The sequence below is a fragment of the Phascolarctos cinereus genome, unplaced genomic scaffold (assembly GCF_003287225.1).
Source record: "Phascolarctos cinereus isolate Bilbo 61053 unplaced genomic scaffold, phaCin_HiC Scaffold_2;HRSCAF=192, whole genome shotgun sequence".
NCBI classification, from domain to species: domain Eukaryota; kingdom Metazoa; phylum Chordata; class Mammalia; order Diprotodontia; family Phascolarctidae; genus Phascolarctos; species Phascolarctos cinereus.
Window position 1 is genome coordinate 394,892,485 of NW_027555625.1, and position 21,536 is coordinate 394,914,020.

The 21,536-nt window shown below is 37.8% G+C and overlaps 1 protein-coding gene across 2 annotated transcripts in view; it reads right to left on the reverse strand.

Annotated features, from left to right (window-relative positions):
• Nucleotides 1–12,052: 12,052 nt before the first annotated feature.
• GABRB2 (gamma-aminobutyric acid type A receptor subunit beta2) overlaps nucleotides 12,053–21,536 on the reverse strand; it is a 261,118-nt gene continuing 251,634 nt past the window's right edge. For both annotated transcript variants that reach the window (XM_020992408.2, XM_020992409.2), the window contains one exon: nucleotides 12,053–18,193. In XM_020992408.2, the coding sequence (XP_020848067.1) occupies nucleotides 17,846–18,193 (348 nt within the window). In that variant the 3' untranslated portion in view covers nucleotides 12,053–17,845. The remainder of the gene's footprint in view (nucleotides 18,194–21,536) is intronic.

Genomic DNA, 21,536 nt, shown 5'->3' on the forward strand with positions numbered 1-21,536 from the left:
GATTATAGCCTCGGGAAACCATTAGAGACTTCCTTGACCAAGCAAGTGAGTTCAAGTAAAGTTCAAGGGCATCGTAGACAAATGGGACCCAAATTCTTTTTGGCATGAGGGGCAAAGGCCCATACCTCATCATTAGGACTTCTCTACTGATTCAATCAAAGCCCAGAAATCTCTCTTGAATCAATCATTCCACTCCACAAAAAAGAACTATCTTAACCAGGTGGGAACACTTCTATTGAAGTAATGAATCAACAACATTAACTTCAGCTTTAGATGTCCTTGAAAGCTATGGATGAAATGGAAATGATGATGCATAGGAGGTATATGTGAATTGGCTGAAGAAATTCAATTACTTCTGTGGAATTACAATTTTCATAATAATCAATATGGTATGTATAATGAATATATTAATAGATTTGATTCTCAGAATTATTTTTTGTAGGTTGTGAGTCAGACTTACAGTGCAGCTTGAAATGACTGATCATACTTTGACAAAGATCACAATCACTGGTGTTAGAGTCAGAAGGGCTTATGTTTCCACAGGTAGAATAATGCAGAGATTTAAAGAACAACAGCTCCAGGAAGTAGTACACTGCAGGTGGGCTCCGGCTTAGCCAATAAAAAGTAAGTTGATGGTTCCATAAAGACCCCAAAATCAAGATAAGGGTTGAGCCAGCTCAGACCAGTTAGGGTCAACCTGAGGACACCTGAAAAATGTTAGTGTGCCTGCTTAATGAACTTCATTACTATTATCTGACACACCCTGCATAAAATTAGAGCCTCATTAATGAGTCATGGGATGTATGACGAAGGGAGGGGGAACATACTTGAACATATGAAGGGGAAACATGTAAGGAAAGGTGTAACCTGGGAAGGGATGGACCAATCCTGGCCTGGGAGGTTTTGCACCAAATTCAACTGCATAAAAGCACACTTGCCCTTGCACTCAGGGCCCACCCCTCCTGAAGAGGGGTGGAGCCTGATTCTGGCCAGAAATATCTAAATCCTCTGGACTTTCTTTGTAATAAATTTTCTTGATACTAAATTTTTGGTGTCAAGCCTATTTCTAACACTGGCATCACTGCTTATGTACTTTAAGTGAAGTGAATCAAAGATTGTGGAACCTGTTTCAGTCATAGAACTCTGGTCCTATGACCCACCAAGTAATGACCCCCAAGGACTCAAGCAATACTGCTCCCACAGGAATCCAGGATGATTGGATTGTCCTCTAGTCCTGGGAAACTACTTTGGCCCTGGAAATGATTGCTTGCAATCCAACTTCCCTCTCTCCCTTCCCATTGTGATTTGTGTATATGATCTCTGTCTTCACTTTAGCAAGGTGGAATTTTGATCAAGAGAATTCCCATTTTGCAAATCTGTTCCTCATAATGAAACTAAATTAATTAAATGGCCACCTGATTACTGGCACTTTGTCTCTGGCCTGCTGTTTCATCATTCTCAGGTTAAAGACTGGCTCAGTTAAATCCTGTTAACACTTCCTTGTGGGTTTTGTATAGAATTGTGAACCTTTTCAGACTCCAGGATTCCAGTACCTAGCCAGCAATCTCAGCAGTCTTAGCTACTCCCCTGAGAGAAAAAAAAATTATGGGGGGAGGGGATATTTCTGTTTTCCCCCTCCCCCTGACAAGAGGGTGACCTTGTGAACTTCAACTGGTGAGGGAACTTAGACTTCTCATTAGCAACCTAGCACTGTCCCTGGAACAGTAGTGATAGGTGGCAATGTTTGCTAGCCAAGAACAAACTAGGCATACTGAGGAAATACAGCTTTAAGACTTTATAGGCATAGCTGCAGAAGTCATATCAAATCTGTGGAAAACTTCATGAGAGTTCCTCAAAGGGAAGAAAAGGTCTTCTAGTAAAAGAGCTTCTAGGGGCTACTTTTCCCTGGATCATGTAGCTGATTGCAGGAGAATTTGTCCTCAGTTTTTTTTGGGGGTTGGGGGGTGTTTTGGCTCAATTATTTCTACCATACTATATTACTAAATTACTTTTGGAAAAAGCTGTCTAGATGATGAATTGATATTAACTGATAATCAATGAGAGAGAAATACACTGGTAGGGGCTTGTGAGTTCTAGCAGTATAATAAGCCCCCCCCCCCCCAATGTGTTTGGGTTATCCCTAGAATGGGGAGTTGGGAGAAGTAGCCATTACCTTCTGGGTACCCAACCAGCTAGTGCCAGTGATAGTGGATGTTGAGAGAGGATAACTCCAGTGTATTGTTGATGGGGTTGGGATCTGGACCCCAGAAAGGAAAAACCCAGAACTATCCCACATGGCCAAATCTCTGGCATTTGCCTGAGACTATAATCCCATCAACTGGTCTTTCATTGTGGCTATACCTAACCTCCCAATTCTGTTACCTTTAACGCAGCCTGGCCTTCCTTTGTTTTACCTCCCAATGTATGGCCCCTGGCCATTTCCCACCCTTAATCCTAGCTAGGCTTCATTCTCTCTTGGCCAAGAGGTCCAGGTCCCAGGAGTTCTGTTTGCCTCAGTTATTGGCCACTCCTAGGTCCCTCCCACATTCTTTCTGTATGTAAGGTCCACCTTGTCTCAATTAAGATGCTTAGATTCTTATAATCCAGCCACTGCTTACCCATGTTACCCAATATGACGAATGTTCTAATAAACCTTGTCTTTGGCTGAAAGAAGGCTTAGGTCAATTCTTTCTGGCAGGACCCGCATGTTGTGATTTTGGGATTCCAGGACCCCTGAACCCCTAAACCACATCATTGCCACGCTATGATCTTTAGCCAATTGTTTGAAATGTCTTGGTAGGTGCTTATTAGATATTTGTTGAATTGAATTGAAATAATATATATAGTAGGCAAAGTGGGGCTGCAGCTTTGCTTTGCCCATTGCTGCTACCATCCTTCCCCAGTCTTCTACCTTCTAAGCATATATGTTGTCTCAGTTTCTCCAACTTAATCTGTCCACCAGATTCCATCCTTCCTTCTATAGTACCCATTCTCTTTTTCTCTCCTGTTCCATTACAATACTCTTTTTTATATCATTTTCATTACATGCAGATATATTACATTATATATGTATATATAATATATACCTATTATATACAGATATGTTATATCATATACATATATAACATGTACATATTATATACAGATATGTTATATCATATATTACTAGATATAGAACCTGGCAGGTGACTATGGATTGTATTAGGTAAAGTATATTCAATTCAGAGACAAAGAGAATCACAGTTTGGAATTGAAAGGGACTTCAGTGGCCATACAGAGTGACTTACACCTGAAAAAAAAAAAGCACATCACCACAGCATGCCAGGCTAATAGTCATTTAGCCTGTGCTTGAGGATCTCCCATCAATGGGTAACCATTGCCTACCCAAACAGGTAGGCATTCCACTTGGAACTCTTAAGTGTTAGGAAGTTGCCTGTTTATTTTTTCCCTGACATGAAGTTCAATTTATTTCTTTGAAACATTCTACCATTGCTCTTATTTTTCCCAATGGGTACACAAAGAACAAGTCTAACTATCTAGTTTAATTATAGTGAACAAGAGTAAGGGTTAAAGACATGAAATGACTTGCCAAATGTCATGCAGGGTCCCTAATGACAGAGTAAGGACTAGAACCCAGGTTTCTTGAATCCCAGTTTAGTGTGTATTCTACTATAACTAGACTGGCTTCTCCTAAAGAAAGCTCTAAATATGTGATAATTATAGTGGGAATTCCACGTTCCTGCCAGTGGAAAGCTTTATTTGGTTGTATGAGTCATTTGGTGTCCCTCATATCATAGAATGCAGGCAGTCATCTACTTAATGTAAGAGTAAAGGTGAACATGATTGAGAGAAGTTGACAGTGAGTGACCAAGGAGATGCTGAATGGGAACCTTCCTCATATGGCCAGACCTATGGTCAGAATGTGGGTAGGATTTGAAATCAAAGGTGAGACAATCAGCTACATCTGACCAGAAGAGAAGAGTGTGGAGGTAGGGAGCCAGGAAGTAATTTAACAATGATCCCTTGTACACAAAACAGGTGAGTGGGGTGTGTGTGTGTGTGTGTGTGTGTGTGTGCGTGTGTGTGTGTGTGTTGGACAAGGAAGGAGATTTCAGAGCCTCTTAATCACTATTGATAACCCTTCTGAAGCTATTTTCTAAGGTAAATCCTGAAGGTTGTGACTGAAATAGTGTAGTAGGCAAAGTGAGGCTCACTTATTCTGCTATCAGTGGACCTAGAGGGCAGCATATCTCAATACTCAGACAATGAAAATGATGATGATGTTTATGATAAATAGCCCATCCTTATCATAAAGCACTGTTATTTCATTAGGTTATCATAATAATCCAGTCCGGTAGGAAGTGCTAATTTGACTCTTTCTGCAGTATAGATGACAAAACTAGGGCTGAGAAAGATGATGTGACTTGCTAAAGGACTTATGGCAAGCAAATGATGGAAGTGGGACTTGAATCCACATCTAGTTCCATAAGTGGTGTTCTTTCTGTCTTAGCATGTGGCCTCTGTGGACGAGCCTTTCATAAAATCTTACCCTTACAGCTCTTTTAACCTTTAGTATCCTGTGAATGGCTTATATGCCCTTTCAGCAGGAGGAGGAGGAGGAAGAGGAAAAAGAGGAGGATTCTCACTCCCTAGCTGCCTGTAAGTATCAGCTAAAGCTTTATTTTCTACTTCCCAGAACCCCTTAAACTAAATGCCTTCCTTCTGAGTCTACTCTAATTTATCTTACATATATCTTGTTTGCACATATTTTTTTTCATGTTTTTTCCCCTCCATTAGACTATGAGCTCCTTGACAGCCAGTGCTGGTTTTTTTGCTTTTATTTCTGTTCCTAACACATAGTAGGTATTTAAATCCTCTCACTACCCTTATGACTTAGGTAGAACCAGTATCATCTCCATATTTAGATACAGAACTTGCCCCACGGTAGTTTCTTAGCCAGTAAATGGGAGATGAGACCTATTCACTCACAGACAGGTCAGATTCAAAAGCAATGGGGAAACCAAGAGGGATTTTGAACGCTTAGTCATGCCCATATTGCTGAGATTTTCGCTGCAGGGTCATTTTTGCCAGGCCAGAAGGCCTCTACCTCACAAGAACAAAGAGAGACATCTTCCTTCTCAACTAGTCTCAGTATGTCTCATGAATGAATGACTGAATGAATGAATGAAAAAGCATTCATTAAGCTTTACTATGAGCTAGTAACTGTGCTAAGTTTTCAGGTACAAATACAAGCAAGGCAGTTTTTGCTTTCGATGTGTTGTGGGTATAAATAAACAAAGTATATTTCCAATGATTTATGCAAAGAATAGCAAATATGAATTGACTCAAAGGCCCCAAATGTGCGCCGATTCTATTTACCTTTTGGATGTTAGATGCTAACAGAATATCTTAAACTCTGCTTTTATGCTCATGTCTCTATTGTCTAGGAATCTGTCTCCCTTAGATCTCACCTCAAGTACTTAGATGTAGCAAACATTTTCCAAGCCTGGTGATTCCTGCCTTGTAACTCCCCCTTAGAAATAGACTGCAAGGCCATCTCAATCAATTATCTACAAGCACTAATTAAGTACCTACTATGTGCCAAGCACTGTTATTGGGGTTGAAATACACAGACGAGACTTTCCTTGCTCACAAGGAACATACATTCTAATGAGGCATATTGCACACATGGGAAACTAGTGTCTGAGGAAGGGAGTTTTGATCTAGGAGGTTATAGTGATTGGGAGCAGAGCTCAGAGGGAATAGATAGTCATATGTTTTCTAACAGCAGTGGTGGAATTGATATGATAATATTTCTCAGAGCAATGGTTCCCAGATTGGTAAGGAATGGCATATGGACTTTAGGAAGTCCCTGGTGTCCTGATGGCTGGCTCACTGACATGGAATGCATAGTCTTGTTCTTGGTTGGGCTAGATATAATCAGTTGAGATAAGTTTCCATTCACTTGTGCACCAATCAGGACTACTCAGCCCCAGAGCTGTGTAGTCAAACTGAGGAACGTGCTATAGTTGAAAGAATACACTGACTTTGAAGTCAGAAGACCTGAGTTCATATCCCAAATCTAATATTTATTACCTGTGTGATCTTGGGAAAGTTACTTCCTGGTCTTCAGTTTCCTCATCTGTAAAATTAGGAGGGCAAATTAGGTGGCCTTTTGACGTTTCTTTTTGCTCTTCATTTACGATCCTATGAAATCCCCAGAGCAGGAGCAGAAGATGATTTAGAGAGTCTGTTTCTGGTAGAGAGGAGAAGGTGGCCAAAGGAAAAAAGGAAGAACTCCTATGATCAAATTCATTGACCCTGATACCTAGCCTTGAAGTGTTCAGTAAACCCCTGATTAGCATGATGGTTATTTTTGGGTAGTTTTCATCATTAGGAAGTTTCTCTGGACATAAAATCTGCTGGTAGGTAGTGCAACAGATACAGCATTGGAGCTGGACTCGGTCCAACTGAGTCTGTCCTCAAATAGTTGTGGACCCCTGGGCAAATCACTTAGTTTCTCTGTATTTCGGTTTCCTCAACTGTAAAATGGGAATAATTATAGTACCTATCTCCCAGGGTTATTGTAAGGATAGAATAAAATCATATTTGTTAAGTATTTTACAAACTTTAAAATGCCGTATAAATGGTAAATGTCATCATCATCATTATTATTATTTTACTATTTGACTTTGAAGCCTCTACTTCCTCCTAGTTTTCCCTTTGGGATCAGTCAAAACTCCCTTATACAGGATGGTCCTTTAAATATTTGAAGACATTTTAAATCTCTTTTGAGTTTTCCTTTTCCAGGCTAAATAGTGCCTTCCTTGGGACACTCTCTAGCTAAATCAATGTTCTTCTTATACCCAGACAGTACTCCAGATCTGGTCTGAGTAGGGCAGAACTTCTAAAGACCACCACTTTCTCATTCCTACTACCTATTCTTCTCTTCATTCAGACCAATATTACATTAACTATTTCTTTTTTGCTGCCAGCACATGTACTGAGCGACTTTGAAAAATCCAAAAATTAAATGATAAAATTGAGGGAAATTTATTTTCCATTATTTTTTTTCTCTGCCAGAAAGAAAACTTTAAACAGAGTATAAAAGTGGGGTTTTTCCACCACATTAATTAAACATCAATCAATCAACAGTTTTAAAAAATGTAAATAAGGGGCAGCTAGGTGGCTCAGTGGACCAGCCCTGAAGTCAGGAGGACCTGAGTTCAAATCTGGCCTCAGAACAAACACTTGTCACTTACTAGCTGTGTGACCCTGCGCAAGTCACTTAACCCCAATTGCCTAAAATCTAAAAAAAAAAAAATTGTGAACAAGAGGTTTCTACCCTGCGACCTTTTTAGGAGTAGTGAGTCTCTTTTATTAGGTCAAGAATGATATGATTGACTGAGAGGATTAGCCATGCCTATTGATCCCATGTATAAAAGAGCAGTCTGTTCAGGAGTAAGTTCATGCAGTAGGGTTCCAATCCAGTGTTCTGATTTCAGTTTTAAAGTTGAAGATTACACTTTGGGGTAAATTATTCAGAGGGAACCACTCGTGAGTGTTAGAAAGTATTTCTTCCTTTTTCTCCTCTACAGTTCCCCTCCCCCTTTGTTAATCATAATTTTGGAAATCAGGAACCAATAGGACACTCCACATTCAACCCAGTACAGAGAAGGTACAAAAGCAAAATCAAAGAAAGGCACAGATAGATGCATAAAGGTAAAGGTAGTTATCCTAGGGAAGGAGCAGCTTCAAGGTGTATAATCCCTTGAATCAGAAAAGAATAATAGCTATGAATTCAAAAAAACAAATGCTTTGGACACATATGTTCTCTAAATTAATTCAGTATGATACATTCTTTTTTTTTTTTTTTGGCAAGGCAATTGGGGTTAAGTGGCTTGCCCAGAGTCACACAGTTAGTAGGTGTCGTACGTCTGAGTCTGGATTTGAACGCAAGTCTGCCTGACTCCAGGGCTGGTGCTCTATCCACTGCCACCTACCTGCCCTAAGTTTAAATACATTCTTCACCAGGACTCTGGGTATACTTGCGGGAGAGCATATCTCAGATTTTTGGGATAAATGGTTTGTAATCTTATTATACCATTTTAGTAAGTAAGCACACTTCTAAAAGCTAACTGAAGCTATTGTTGTAATCAATGGAAATTACACAAATGATAATAATTATGGCTCATAAAAAATAAATAAATTGATAGATATATAGACAAATGAATTAATAAAGATAACATTTATATAGTGTTTACTATATAGCTGTCCATTTCATAAGCAAGATGGATAGAAACCTGAACCCTGCAGGGTCACCCCTAGGATCATTATGGGAGAGACACCTTCCATCTGGGGATCTAAGATGACAATGTTAATCCGCTGGCACTTAACATTCGTTGAGATATATTGAATTGTATCTCCAAAACTTTTCTAATGTCCACGAAGAATAAAATATTTTGTTTTTCCCCAAGAACAGAGTAATACATTTACATTTGTGCCCAGTTGGTAAGTCTCTGGAGAGGGTCTTCCATGTATTACCAACTGGGCATAAATGTAAATGTATTTCAGGTTCCAGAAACCTTTCAAATAAAGGCCAATGCTTATCTTGTTTAAATTGCTCAAAGAAAAAACAATCATAGTAAGAATTTATAAGGAATTTACTAAGCCTCAATGGATTACTCTGTTCTTGGGGAAAAACAAAACAAAACAAAACAAAACATTTTATTCTTTGTGGACATTAGAAAAGTTTTGGAGATACAATTCAATATATCTCAATGAGTATTAAGTGCCTTTGGTATAAGGCATTGAGCTAGGGCAGAGATGGGGAACCTCTGGCCTCAAGGCCACATGTGGCCCTCTAGGTCCTCAAGTACACCTTTGACTGGATCCAAACTTCACAGAACAAATCCCTATAATAAAAGGATTTGTTCTGTAAAACTTGGACTGGCCAAAAGGCCATACCCAAGGGCCTAGAAGGCCACATGTGGCCTTGAGGCTGCAGGTCCCCAGCCCCTGTGCTAGGGCCTAGGCATTAGGGCTAGGAAGGCCCTCCCAAACAATCAATCCCTGATAACTGATTACAAGAAGCTTACATTCTAGTACAAGGATACAATATGTACACAGATCAATAAATCCAAGTTAATTTTAGGAGAGGGAAGTAATAACTTTTGGAACTAAGGAAGACTTTGAAGATGGCATCTGAGTGCCATAATGAAAGATGATCAGGATTCTGAGCAGTTTAGATAAAGGTCAAGTGCATTCTAGGTAATGGAGGTATGGAATGTTGGATTTGGCAGAGACTTAAAAAAAAATTCATGAAGGAGAATTAATGAAAGCTCATTAGACCAGGCTCTATAATTCAATGAAGGAAGAAGGACATGTAGATTGAGAGGGTTGGAGCAATAAATGAATATATTTGTATACAAACATACACAGATGAATTCTGCCTCCAAAGCCAGACAGATTCCTGACTGCCAATCTCTGGATTTAGCTTTGGCTGACCTACTCATGGCTAATACATTCAAATATACCTGTGACTGGTACATTTATGAAGAAATCAAGCTACTTTTGTCAACCTCACACTAACCTGTATAGCCTAGGGCCAGCCACATGGCTAGAGTTGTGTGGATAGAGATGGCTTCCTAGAAGCGGTGCTAATGGACGCTCATTCTTTATATACTTTTCTAGGATACGTGAGTATGCTTACTTGATTAGTTTGCATGGTTCTAAAATATCTGTCTTCACTTTAGCGAGGTGTATTAGATCAGCTAAAGGCAAAACTTTATCTCTTTGTAATGCCAGATGTGGCCTACGCTGGAGTAATGTGAACTTTTCTCAAGTAGCTTCTAAAATCCCACTCCTCCATGAAGCCTTCCCTTACTAAATGAGAGGTGGAGAAGTCTTCTTGTTTGGCCAGTGTTTGCTAATTAAGGACTGGAGTTTTACTAATCCACAAAATAAGAGGATTGGGACAAACGATCGCATAAAGCTGTTAAAGCAAGAGGACCCTCAAAGGTCATATAGTCCAATTCCCTCATTTTATAGGTATGGAAACTACATACTTGAAGAGGTCATATGATTTTGAATCCTGTAGCTTCTTTGTCATTTTAGCTCTAATATTTTTTTTTCTTAGGTCCCTTTAGCAGAGTTCTGGATTCTGCTAAAATTCTATATTCTTCTATATTCAGAGGAGACTGGCCTCCTCTGGACCTATCATTCTATGTTTCTGGGTCACTTCTAGGTTTAACTATCTATTTTGGAAGGACTACTAGCTCTGACATTCTATATCCTGAGGTAAAAGTCATAGGACAGAGCTGGAAGGGGCCTCAGAAATTCCTTAGCAGTTTAAGTAGCATGGAAAGATCACTGATCTGTTACCAAAGACCTGGATTTGAATCCTGGCTATATTGTCTACAGCATTAGTGGACAGACAATGGAAGACATTGAACCTTTCTGAACGTCAGTTTCTTCACTCATGAAATGGAAAAAAAAATGGGGTTGTTATGAAGAATATTCTTGGTAAATCTTAAAGAACTATAATTATATTTGATTAATCTTATTCTACATTCTAAATCCCTTTCAGCTCCAACATTCAACACTCTAAAGTCCCTTCCAGCTCTCACAGTCTATGCTTCACAATTCTAGTAGTATTAACCACATATCTATTACTATAGTACGTTCTTGCTTCCTTGTCTGTATCTGTTTCATTTTTGTCTACCTTCACCTATTCATTTCCAGAGTGCTACTATCATGTTTTCTCAGTTTACTTTGTATAATACTCGATACTATGCTACATTTTGCTTATTTGAAAGTTTACTTACAAGTTCTTACTAAATGCTTTTTTGAAAATCATGGTAATTCTCCAATAGAAAGAGGAATTAAGCAAAACTCTCATTTAGAGAATCTTATTATTCTTTTCTCTCAAACTGAAATATAAAAGATTCAGTTTAATGATACTTTTGAAAGTTAGTGGGCTCTGGAGAGCAATTTGGAACTATTCCCAAAGGGCTATAAAATCGTCCATGCTTTTTGATCCAGCAATGCCACTACTAGGTCTGGATCCCAAAGAGATTTAAAAAAAAAGCGAAAAGGGTCTATTTGTACAAAAAATATTTATAGCAGCTCTTTTTGTGGTGGCAAAGAATTGAAATTGAGGGGATGTTTATCAACCAGGCAATGGCTTAAGAAGTTGTGGTATATGATTGTAATGCGATACTATTGTGCTATAAGAAATGATGAGCAGGATAATTTGAGAAATCCTGGAAAGATTTAGATGAACTGATGCCAAATGAAGTGAGCAGAATCAGGAGAACATTATACATAGTAATAGCAATATTGTAGGATGATCAATTGTGAATGACTTAGCTACTCTAATCAAGATGATGATCCAAGATAATTCCAAAGGACCCACAATGAAAAATGCTGTCCACTTCCAGAGAAAGAACTCATAGAGTCTGAATGCAGTCCAAAGCATGCCATTTTTTACTTTATTTTTTTTGTGGGTTTTTTTTGTCTGTGTGTGACTAATATGGAAATATGTTTTGCATGATTGTACATATATAACCTACATCAAATTGTTTACCATCTCAGGAAGGGGTGGGGGAGAGAGTGAGGGAGAGAATTTGGAACTCAAAATTTTAAAAAATGAATGTTAAAATTGTTTTTAATATGTAATTGAGAAAAATAAAATACTCAAAAAAGTTAGTGGGATGTTTCAATATATATTACCATAGTGATAAGAAAATTGTACTGATAATCAAGAAATATAGGCTTAAATCATGGCATTGTAACTAATTCACTGTGTTACCTTGGGCAAATAGATTATTTCCCAGACTGGGTCTCAGTCTCTCCATCTATAAAATGGGTGTAAGGGTAGGGTTTCCAGCTTCCTTCCAATTCTGACATTCTGTGGATTTGTACTACTTTAGTTCAACTGATAGATGCTGATTACACCTTCCCCCCCTTCTCTTTTCCCCCATCCCCAACCAAACAATACTTCAGATATCACCATTCCACAATCTCACAACACAATGAAATACTATGTAAATCCTTTTAAGGTTTCTTTATTTGTATTTTTAGTTCAAGAATTACACACTAGCCAACATTATTATATATTTACATGCTAAGACTGGCTGCGATAAGTTTAAATTCAAGAAAATATCTTTTATGTTCTACTCCTTTACAACCATCATTTTGTTTTATGACCTCACTTATCCCAGAGGTTAGCAGTTCTTTTGAGAAAAACATGAAAATCTGATGCAATGATACCTGCTAGTATTTTGCGTTTTCTAGCTGTTGGAAAATGTGCATTATGTGCATATAAGAAAGGCTACAAGGTAATTAGTAAGGCTGATCATGACTACATTGTGAAGCAGAGTACCAAGTAAAAAAAAAAGACATCAGGATTATGCAGAGACATCAGTAACAGAACCATTTAAACACCCATGGAAAGGAAAAAAAATAAGAAATTTAAATCATAGGCAATTTTGTTAAAATTTATCTCATCTTATTAAAGGTAAACTCAAATGTAAACTCAAAATACAGAACTGATTAAAGAAAAACAGGAGCATCTGGAACTCAGGAGAGATACAGACATATGGGGTAGGTCAACTGCCCTCCAAACATTGGTGACACAGAGAGACTGGGAGTGAATTTGACAAGGTAAATATGACAAGGAGAATGACTAAAAAGTGAAATCAAGACAGTGTTTTCCATCGGTTCATTTTCCCCCCTTCATTCCTTAAAGTACTTCAGAAAAAAAAAGATGCCTGTTATCATAATGTTGCATATATCTGGAGAGATGTTCTGTTTAAATCTCCACATAGCTGATAAATACTTCAGAATGTTGCTGTTCTCTTTTTTCAATATTTTGTTTTTCAATAAAGTATAAAAGGACAAATTTTGAATTACTATGCCATTGATTCTTTATCATTTTAAACAAAGTTCCTAGTGCATTTCAAAAAAGCTTTGCCTTTGGTGTTAAGCAGTGACTGGTTAGCTTTCCCTTTATTTCCCACAATTCTGGAGTCTTTGGTTTTGAGGATCTATAGGACAGTCTTCTTAAAAAAAATCTATCAGAACTTACTTTTATCATAGATTTCTGGAACAAGCACTGTTCTCTGTAGTGAGAGCAATATGACTTTCACTTTCTTTCAAAACTCAGTGCTTAGCTACAGCCTTATCTATTCTTTGACCTCTGCTGGGAAAAACAAAAAACAAAAACCAAAAAACAAAAACAGACCTTTTGCTAATTTTGATTTTTACTGCTTCCTGTCACAGCTGTACTCATTCTATTGTTACATCACTTCTAACACTAGACCAATTCCCACTGACCTTAAAAAAATTCAAAAATAAGTTGAGATTCTATTATCTGTAATCCTGAACTGTCTATGAAAAAGGGTGTTTAAATTACTCTGTTTGGGCAATGCAATAATAATACTTAATAAAATGACAAAAGAAAATCACTAAACAATTACTGAATCTACTGACCGCTCATTTACAGCTTCATTATTTACAGGGTTTTAGGACACAGTTCACCTAAACCATGGGAGAGAATCAGCATTTTTGCCTTACCATAAAGTACAAATTAGAAGTTAAAAATGTTTAAGAAATCTGATGATATTTACAAATGTTCAGCTGGACTTATAATTGCACACATTCCATGTTCTATATACACATAGCAAAATGGTTATGCTCACTATTTTTAAGAATAGTTTACCCTGGCCAACACATCAGTTTGTTTTCCTAGAAAGATTTGGTAGCATAACTTTCCCCTTGGTTTCCCTAGGGCATATTTGTTTAATTTTTCAAACTGCTAGTGGACAAATTTTTTTTAAGAGAGGGAGGGAGAGAGAAAATCAGAGAGAGAGAAACAGAGAGACAGAGAGAGAGACAGAGAGAGACAGAGACAGAGATGGAGACAGAGAAAAGGCAAGCAGTAGAATTTAATGTAATCTAATTTCAGATGTTGAGGTACGGTACTATTATAGAGTCAAATTGTGCAATGTTTTGTAAGAATTGTATGCATTGATTGGTTGATATAGAAATGCCCAGTTACCCTGTACAGTTATTTATTTTAATATATTAATTTTTTCCCAAAGTAAAAAATATTCTTATATTTGTTTAAGTGATAGAAACAAAACATATTAGCTTATTCCTTTTGCTGTCCAACATATAAATGCATATATATGTATGTTTATACTGACCTATATATACATATATATATACATATATATATACACACATGGACATGTTGTAAGTTTGGTTTCCTTTTCTGTTGAGTTCTGTGTTAATTTAAGGACTGGAAACTCAATTACTTACTCAAAATGAATATTGTTGGATTTTTCATTAAAATATGGATCTAGCCTAAAATTAATTGGTTCATTTCCCAGTTACAAATCCACCTTCACTTCCCTAGGCATTGTGCTTTTTTTAGCTGACAGTTTGTATGTGTATGTGTTTGCGTGTGTGTTGTATGTGTGTACACATGTGGGTGTGTTCCTTAAGCTTTTAAACTAGAATGTAAAATCCCTCAGAGAGATCTTTCAGCTACTTTTCATTTTAGATTGAGTTTTAGAAGAATAAGAGAATAGAGAACACTTAAATGACAATGGAGTTTTTTTTCCTCCCAGTTATTAGAGTGAAGAAGAAAGAAAAGTAACATTCCTTATGCAAACACAGAAATATGTTGCACTGGTTTTCAATTCTGAAAATGCATTTCACATTTGCTAGCAGTCATGTACAAGAGATATTTACAGATTGAGATTCAAGATTTTGTTAAAACTTTGCCATTTTAGAGTCAGAATTTGCCCATGAATTTCATAAAGATGAAAAACACCTTAATTGCTGGCTGTTGTATATGCAAAAGGAAATATGTTTACTAATAATCATATAATATCAACATTGTCTTTGCACAGATTATTTTTTACAAGTCCTCATGCTTAATCATAAGAAAGCAGAATATCCAGACTCATTCTGATTCTTTTCTTCAAATGCAGCATTAAATCACTCCCAGGTACTCTCTGCTTAGCCAGATCAGAGAATAAAATCCCAATCAAACAACTGAGGACAAGAGTTAGTTGCTCTGATGTGATCCAAGAGAATGGTAGCTGGAAGCCAACATATGATTCACTCTCATGGGCAACTCTATATTTTCCATTATAAGGTCTCCTGATTACTTCTTTTCCTAATGTCTTCATCCCAACACAACTATGAGCATAAATGGAATCTCCTATTTCTGTTTCCTTTAGAAAATAACTTTGTATGAAGGTCCAATTGGCAGAGAGTAGCTTGTTTTTGTTTGCTTTGTTCTAGGTCTGTCTGCTCAGTTCCTTCCACACTCTGCATTTTATTGCACCCATAACATGGCAATATTGAGGATTATTATGGCTTTTATGGTAATGGCAGGTAGCAGCCCTACTTACAGACTCAGACTTTGGCTTTTCTCAAGAACCATCCTATCAGAATTCAGCCTATTTGTTTCTTTCATTTGCGTATTTGAGGTATTGAAATACTCTCTCCGTTACGTATTCAATTGATAGCAGAAGCAGGAAAAGCTATTTAGGTGATGACTAAGAACAAATCATTTTTGGGGAAAAGAAACCTTGGGGTTATCTTGAGTATGCTCACTATTATGAACCCATGCATAGGAACCTGACCATTTCTTCCACAGATTTGTCACCAGAGTGGGACTCAACAAATACAAGAATGGCATTGGCAAAGGAATGTCTCAAACTCTGGCCTGTCTGTAGCCATACACTCAGAAGGCACGTATAATAGTATGCCATCTTCTGCTACCAGAGACAATCCAGTGTCTCAAATTCAGAACAAGATGTCTATGTGATAAAGCACCATTTCCAGCTAATGTTAGAAATCAGCCATGAATAAAAGGACAAATAGGAGCTAACTCATGCAATCTATTGGTGAACCCTGGCCATAAAGCCTTTCATGTCAAATTCTGACTGTATTTTTAAACACAATACTGCTTCATAAAAAAAAAAAGTAGCACTCCCTTAGGAAAAAAAAGAGGAAAAACCAAGCTTCTGAAGTCATTCAGTCAACAAAGCTCTGTAAAATCAATTTGTTTCCTATAAGATGACCCAGATAGCAGTTCTTCCATTTCCAAATGATGTTTCAAATACAATGACTTCATTTAGAGGTACAGTCAGTGCAATGCAATGTGGTTTACTTTCTAAAGAGAGACTCTTACAACTGAGCATGCCAAGGAAATTCTGCTGTTATCTTTTTTCCAGTCTCCATTTTTCCTTAAATGAACAGATTTCCATATGCAAAAAGAGAGTATTCTTTCTTAAAAACAATCAAAAACTACATCTAATGCTTTTACTACTTCTGTGGAAAATGTGAAAGTGAACTTCATCTTATGTAAGAGGAGATCAATTTACCGAATCCTCCAATACTTATTTACTAATATAAAGCTTTAATTTTTCAAAAGAAGCAGCGATCAGATTTCAGAGGCAACAAAGACATGACAGGACACTTCACCCTTCTAAAACAATGAACAGTGCCTTCATTTAAGAGTATCCCATTCAATTCTGGAAACACATTGTGGTAAATTCCACAGAAGTAATGAGCATGGGCTGGGGTTGGGGGTGAAATACACCCTGTTTGTCAACTGCACACCATGATATAAGCAAGGTTCACGCCAAATTCTTTGTCAAACATCTCAGGTACTAGTGATTCCCATAATCTTACCCGTTCTTTTCTGTCTTCTGAATAGATCGCACATCAAAGTATCAATAGATACAATGCCCCTAAGCTTATGAAGTTGGATACAAATCCTGTCCAGTTCATCATTGGCCACTACACTTTGTTCATATGTACCCTGATGGTGAATATATATATTTTTTTAAAAATCTTTTATACCTTTAAAAACCTTTCTTTAATTTTTCTGCTATTCTCTGAAGACTCATCCCCTCCTTTTACATAAAAGGCAGGATATAAACAATTGCTGTAGCCAACTGTGAAATAGTTTTCCTGTGAAATGCCCAACCTCTTCAGCTCCACCCCCCCCCCCACAAAGATCACACTTAAAACCACAGCAGCTACCACCACCAGTCTCCTTTTTCTTAGCACAGGGTGTTCTAACTGTAGTACTTTGCCAACATTTAATGGAGCTAGAGAAGGCAACCTTGGTTTCCCTGACTTATTACTTGCAAGGGTGGCACTGCGTGTCAAATGCCAATTCTTTATTAGTGAACTAACCAAAAACTTTGCAAGGTGGTGGGAAATAGTGACCTGTCAACGTTATCACCATCATCATCATCATCACCATCATCATCATCATCATCATCATCATCATCACCACCACTCTAACATCACTTTATGATCTTCAGTACTACTTTCAACTTGTGTTGAAAGTATTCTCTGTGAACTGTGAACGATCTCTAAGTATAATATCAATTTGAAATATTTCTTTCCTTTAGAAATCAAGCTGTGGAACAGCTAGACATGCCCATTACACAAGGAAATGATTCACATTGCTACTACACCTCGTTAAGACTATTTCTCCAATACTTTCCCACTTGTATAGGCTGAGTGAGTCCTAAGCATATAAAATGGAAATGGCATGTCAGAACTGAATTTGGCCATCACTCACCAAATACACTTCTATTTTAACTGGGAAAAAAATACATAGATTGTAGCATAAAGAAGTGTTTAGCAGAAGCAATCCAAATAGTATGAAATGAATCATAGAATAGGCCAGCAACTAAGGTGTTTTAAAATCATTTTTTCCTGAAAAGATTTTTTCCAAGTCCCACTTTTGGCTGTACAACCAGTTTGAAGAGAAATCCAGTCTTTTGTTCCCATGAGACGCTACTTTTTAGTTCACATAATAAAGCCAATAGACAATATTGAAGAAGGAAAAAACAACAGGAAAGAATATACGGGACCATCGATCTATGGCATTTACATCAGTCAAGTCAGGGATAGTGATTTTCAGCTGGGAGGCACGCCTCCGTAGTCGGCTCTTCTTTTGTGCCACATGTCGCTCCAGGGCATTGCGGCCAAAGCTGTGTCTGGGCAAGCCAGCTTTCCGGTATTGGATGCTCGAAGCGTCATAAGCCAACATGGTGCTTCTTGGGTCTCCCAGTCCCATTACTGCCTCAGAGGTGGCCATTTCATTTTTTATCTCGAGGGTGCTTAATAAGATGTTTTCATGGGGGTCCATCTGGAAAAAATAAGCACCAGCAAAAGAAATTAGGAAATAAATATCTATATATTGAGCACCTCCTATGAGTGAGATGTGCTAGGAGTTGAAAGGTTACAGAGAAGTAGGAGTCACATCCTAAAGAAGTGTGTAATTTAAGTGGGATGGCAAATACTTGAAAAATTAAATTATATGAAACATGATGAGGTGACAGATGACAGATGATTTATTAATTGACATATTACAGAGAAATTCACAAGTACTAACAACTAAGGAATTATTTTGTTCATTTGTATAGCCAGGACGAGATGGGCAGAGGACAAAGTACCATCTTAACTTAAGCCATAGGAATGGAGGTCAAAGAGTTAAATGACTTGCAAGAATCAATGAGAATGCATAACAAGGTTCTGGACATTGAGGGCTCTTAGTGACATAACAGGCAGGTTTTGTTTAATGGAAAGAATGCTGAGAGATGTGGCTGCTCTTTGACTGATTTACTTCAGGGCATTGGTCACTTGGTCTATTCTCCTACAATGAAACATTTTCTAGTAGGAAAGAAAACATTTGTGTACTTGGACCAATAATTCCATTTTAGGACCTTTCAGTAAAGATTATAGCAGGGAAAATATCCATCATATATCCCAATAATAAAGTTGGGGAGATCAGAATATATTGAATTCTACCTAAGTTACTCCAACTATATAATAATGGAAAAATGCCCCTGATGATAGAATTATATCCCTACAGATGTATGGGCAGCTGGCAAAGTAAGTGATAGGTTCATGGATGATTTAATAATCCAGGCTACTTGGGTTGGTATAGCAAGACCATATATTGTGCCTACATAGAACAATGATATCTTAAGTTCAGGTTGATAAGTGGATTGATAACATAGCACTGTAAAGGTAAACTTAAGAATTGTTTTGAAAATAGCCATTTTAAGTTAACATTAATTCAGGATTCTAGACTAAGAAATTCTACCTGGAAGACCAGCCAGACATCCTCCCACTTGATATGTGAAAGATAGGTGATTTCATGTTGTGTAGGCTCTTTATCCACCAATTAAAGCTCCTAGGGAGCTGCAGGTCCAAATTCATCAATGTGTACTCTCTCTTCTGAGCATCTTTCTACTTAAGATCATAGATCCAGAGATGGAAGACACCTCCAAGGCCATCTAGTTCAACCCCTTGGTTTCACATATAAGGAAACTGGGGCCCTAGGAGGTAAAGTAACTTGCCCAAGGTGATACAGGCTATAAGTGTCAAAGGCAAGATCTAAACAAGGTCCTCTGACAGCAAGAGCCAGGCTCTTTCCAATGATAATTGCCTGGCTGGCTAGGTTGGTAATTAAGTGACAGGCTCCCAGTGAATCACCAGGATCATCATCGGAACCTCCCCAGCCTGGAAGTCCTGCTCGAGCTTACTGTATCATCTTCATATGAACATTAAATCTCATAATGAGGCACCTGACGTGGACTTTGGTGAAGACTAATATTTGATAAAACTAATAAAGTAGTAGAACCCATTGCTACCTTGTTCTGTAAAGACTTTTTAAAAATAAAGAAAATCTTTTCTAAATATAAAAATCAAATGATTATATAGAGCAATCAAGAGCAAACAGATAAATGGAAGCCCTTCAAATAAAATACAGCTATTAGTGTGGATATAGTTTTGCTCACTCTAGCTGAATGTTTCTTGCATGCCTTGGTGACCATTGCGATGACATTTTTATTACACAATTAACATGTCACCAGAAAATTTCTCCTAATGTCTTTGCCAATAAAGCCAGTACTGCTGTAAGTTTACACCAAATGTGCTTGCACTAAAAAATATAAAGTAGCAACAACAATAATAGCAGCCAACAGATTCTGGTCTTGGTTCTATCGCTAATCCATAGAAGGGCAATAACCTGGGAAAGTCACTTGCCTTTTCAAGGCTTAGTTTTCTGAGCTGCAAAATGGAGGTATTGGAGTAGTAATTTCCAAAGTCATTTTATCATTAGCATTCCTAGACTCTGTGAATGCAGAACTTAATAGATGTTGTGGTATAGTGGGAAAACCTCTAGACTGGGAGTGAGAATGCCAAGTGCAAATGAAACATTTGCTAGCTGTATGAACAATCTGAGCCTCACTTTCCACATCTGAAAAATGGGGAACATAATGCTACTCAACATTACCTATCTCATTGGGTTGTTCATTTTGAAAATCTTAAAGTACTGTAAGAATAAGCACTGTCATAATTATGTAACCAATCCATTTTGTATGAACATCATGGAAAATTATGCTGAAAAAAAAATAAGCATGTTGCTCTGGCAGAGGAGCTGAAATGGACGGAGAGAATGGCATTCCTCAGAAACAAACTGGTCATCTCAGGGATGCCAGTTGGGTCAAATAAAGGACTGGCAACAGTTTGCAAGCTGGTGTCATATAAAAGGAAGATCCCTATCCCAACAATGTACTATGTTTATTAATGTTACCAATGCTAACTTCACACATGTTATTTCATTTGAGCCTCACAATGGCCCTGTCAAATAGGTGATATAGGTATTATTAACCCCAATTACAAATGAGGAACCCAAGCCTCAGAGAGGTAAAATGACTGACCTATGGTTATATAGTTAATGCCAGAGGCAGGATTTGAACCCAGGTCTTTTGGACTCCAAGTCAAGTCAGTCAATAAAGCTTTTATTAAGGATCTTCAACACCTGCATTGTGCAGCTGAGGAAAATGAAGCCTTGAGAAGGAAAGTTTCTTTACCCAGGGCAATTCCCCTATATAGATCAGTAGTAGAACAAGGACTAGAACCCAAATTTCCTGGCTACTTTTTTATTATTACTGTTGTTTCCTATTTTTAATGCAAGCATTACTGGCATATGTGTGCCACGCACTATGATAAGTGCTGAGGATACAAAGAAAATGAAAAGACAGTCCCTGCTTTCAAGGAGCTGGCCATATAATGGACAAGGCAACATGCAAACAATTATGTATAAATAAGCTATATACAAGATAAAGTAAAAGCCATTAAAAGAAGAAAGGCACTAGATCTCTGGGGGATCAGGAAAGGCTACCGACAGAAGGAAGCCAGGGAAACCGGGGAAGCCAGGAGGCGGAAATGAGGAAGGAAAGCATTCCAAATATGGTGGACAGCCAATGAAAATATCCAGAGTTGGGAGGTGGAGAGTTTTGTTTGAAGAACAGCAAGGAAGCCAGTGTCACTGAATCTCAATGTACATGGGGTGGTAGGGAAAAGGGAGGCAAGGGGTGTAAGGTGCAAGAAGACTGGAAAGGTGGTGACAGAGCAGATTATGCAGGGCTTTGAATGTCAGAGAATTATTTGTTTGATCCTGGAGGTGACAGGGAACCACT